Source organism: Anopheles darlingi, chromosome 2, assembly GCF_943734745.1.
Source record: "Anopheles darlingi chromosome 2, idAnoDarlMG_H_01, whole genome shotgun sequence".
Taxonomy (NCBI): domain Eukaryota; kingdom Metazoa; phylum Arthropoda; class Insecta; order Diptera; family Culicidae; genus Anopheles; species Anopheles darlingi.
The window spans coordinates 78,953,557-78,956,056 of NC_064874.1; the positions used below are offsets into that span (position 1 = coordinate 78,953,557).

The 2,500-nt window shown below is 44.0% G+C and overlaps 2 protein-coding genes across 3 annotated transcripts in view; one reads left to right on the top strand and one right to left on the bottom strand.

Moving 5' to 3' along the window:
• The window catches only part of LOC125960024 (MPN domain-containing protein CG4751), a 6,111-nt gene extending 5,523 nt beyond the window's left edge, over positions 1-588 (top strand). The window contains exon 6 of the mRNA XM_049693125.1: positions 1-588. This exon is cut by the window's left edge and continues 3,898 nt beyond it. The gene's annotated coding sequence lies outside the window, so the exon portion shown is untranslated.
• A 425-nt stretch (positions 589-1,013) lies between these two features.
• The window catches only part of LOC125960098 (uncharacterized), a 2,846-nt gene continuing 1,359 nt past the window's right edge, over positions 1,014-2,500 (bottom strand). The window contains exons 1-3 of one of the 2 annotated variants that reach the window (XM_049693290.1): positions 2,183-2,288; positions 1,831-2,093; positions 1,014-1,751 (exon numbers count right to left, since the gene is read on the bottom strand). In XM_049693290.1, coding sequence (XP_049549247.1) covers positions 1,086-1,751; positions 1,831-2,093; positions 2,183-2,264 — 1,011 coding nt within the window. In that variant the 5' untranslated portion in view covers positions 2,265-2,288 and the 3' untranslated portion in view covers positions 1,014-1,085. Of the gene's footprint in view, positions 1,752-1,830; positions 2,094-2,182; positions 2,289-2,500 lie in introns of those variants that run through there. The other variant, XM_049693291.1, reaches the window with a different exon arrangement.

A 2,500-nucleotide genomic window follows, 5' to 3' on the forward strand; every position in this document is an offset into this window, starting at 1 on the left:
GAATTAGGATTTAAGGGCTCGATCGTACGAACACACACCACCTCAACAGCCAGATCCCTTCTTCTTTTAGTATTCTAGTGTAGTTCTGAAGCACAACGGCCGGCACCCCACAATCGGTGGAAGTATGAGCAGGCCGATGTATTGAGTTGAGGGACGATAAGTGGAAATAAGCTCGAAAAGGTGGGACGAATACGGATCGGGCTATCGAGTAGAACGGTACGTAACGTAGAGTAACGGATGAATCTCAGTAGCAGTTGAATAGCACAGAGCTGCCTGCCTACCCGGTTTGGCAACTAACACATGACGAAAACAAACACCCATTTACAATTGAAAGTAGTATCTTAAGGCAGGTAAAAGAAAGCAGAACAGAGGTGCAGCAGAGATGTGAATTAAGCGATTAGATGAAACCCATATATCTCTCGCTCTCCATTTGCATAGGGATCAAAATCGATCACAACAATCGTCGAGTCCGATGATTACGGTGTATTCGATATCCCTCGAGGATGAAAGGATGCTGAAGCTGCTATAGGCAGCCTCTAAAAAGCAAGTATTAGAGAATAAATACCTTAATTGCATTTTGCGTGTAAAACGAAACCAACGATCGCATGAAGAAGATGGTATCATCACCTAACAACAGCGTTCCAGTGAGAATATCACATATGGAAGAATTACTACGAGTGCTTTGCGCCTTGGTCGTTGCCCCAATACGAACGAAACTGACCCCATAAGCAAGGCGGTTTCATGGAGAAGTCGATACAGCGCGGAGCTTTACGAGTTGTATGATGAGCACCTGAAACACAAGATTCCTCGATGTGCTGAACATGTACTGAGAATGGCAGACTGTTTACGACTCACCTATAAAAACTCTCCGGATATAGAGAGAGTGCAATCGAAGTTAATTTCACAATTCCTTACGTTTTGAAACGGTTTACCCCGAAGGCCGCTCATCGGTATTGGCACCGTATAAGTAAGTAATTATTTGCTTCCGAGCATAGAAGTAATTCACAAAATGATTTCGATTGCTTGCAGATATGTATTATTTTTATGATAAGCTCAGTTCGTTCAGTTGAGTCTACTGGCGTATTTTAATAGACATAAATTTCGTAAATAGAGAACTTGTGCTCCACACCATGATGTCCGACGAAGCACCGCTGATGTGATTTATGCACCTTGCCCAACAGCTTCATGCCTTTGTAATCCGCCCGACAGATGTATAGGACTTCTCCTTTTGCCGTGTGACCTCCTGGTAGGGCGTTAGGAGGTATATTTCCAAAGGTGGTCGGCACAAATTTACCTTTGGTGTCGACCAGAACTTCATAATTCGAGACATAAGTAGATTTACCACCCCAAGCCACGTAGCAAACGCCAGCGATTTCCACAACGGCTCCCGGGATCAAATCGTCCTTGTGCCATGCACGGCCTATAAACTGTATGCCCAAGTCATCAACTTTACCGCCACGGACGGCATTGGACGGTACATGGTTTCCGTATGTTTTGACCCATTTGGCTGGAGGCTTGGGTGTAGTAACAGGTCGAGGTGTACTGCGTGTAGAAACGGTCGTTTTTTGGGGGTTTTGAGTTGTTGAAGGTGTTTTAGTAATCGTAGGTGATAGGATAGTCGATTTGTTGATAGTCCACGAACCACGCTTAAAATGGTTCGTCTTTATGCTGACGACTTTCTTCGGAGAAATCTTGTCAACTTCATACGTCATGATCGGCTCTTCAGAGCCCTGCTTACCAACTGTAACTGTCTGAGAGGAGAGAGAGTTTATGTTTTATGAGAATCGAAGTACTATCTAAATTAGTTTCTGCAAAAAATCTGCAGCTCACTTGATCATTCCAACGTATCCAGAAGCTGCGGAATTCCATCGGACTAAGAATGCCTGGCGTAGGCTTTTCTACGCGCACCCCTGCGCTAGATCGAATATGGGATACCGTGTTTCTTTCACCTCCTAGTAGAACCCCAAACACCGGTTTAGTTTGCGCATCGTCTGCAGCGAATTCTATATCCGCTTCGCTAGCAGTGCGCACCTTGAAGTTACACTCGCCATCTTCACCCGCTACAAACCGGTAGCCGTAATCCGTTTCCAGCCCTGGATAAATTTACAGTAGGGTGTTGTTCACAAATGAATATTTTCCAGACCGTCAACCGCTTATGTGTTAAAAGTGAAGCGATAGTTACCGATGTTACCGAAAACGGAAAGCTGGAAAAAGGATTGGTGTAGTAAAAGACCAAGAACGCATTGGATTGTAGCGGAAACCATCTTACCAATTACCTTTTGCAGTGTATGCGGTAGGTTTTTTATAGTAATTCCACAGTACTATCAACTTGTGCAAGCCAGCGGGGTGGAGGAAAATGTTTGTAAATCTGTCACCGGGATGATCAATCACGATCACTACGATGTTGCAATCGGATACAAGACTAACTACAATGCATGGACCACATTTATGTTGTAATCCAAACTAGTGACTGTTTTGATTGATTCTTTTAAAATTTCAA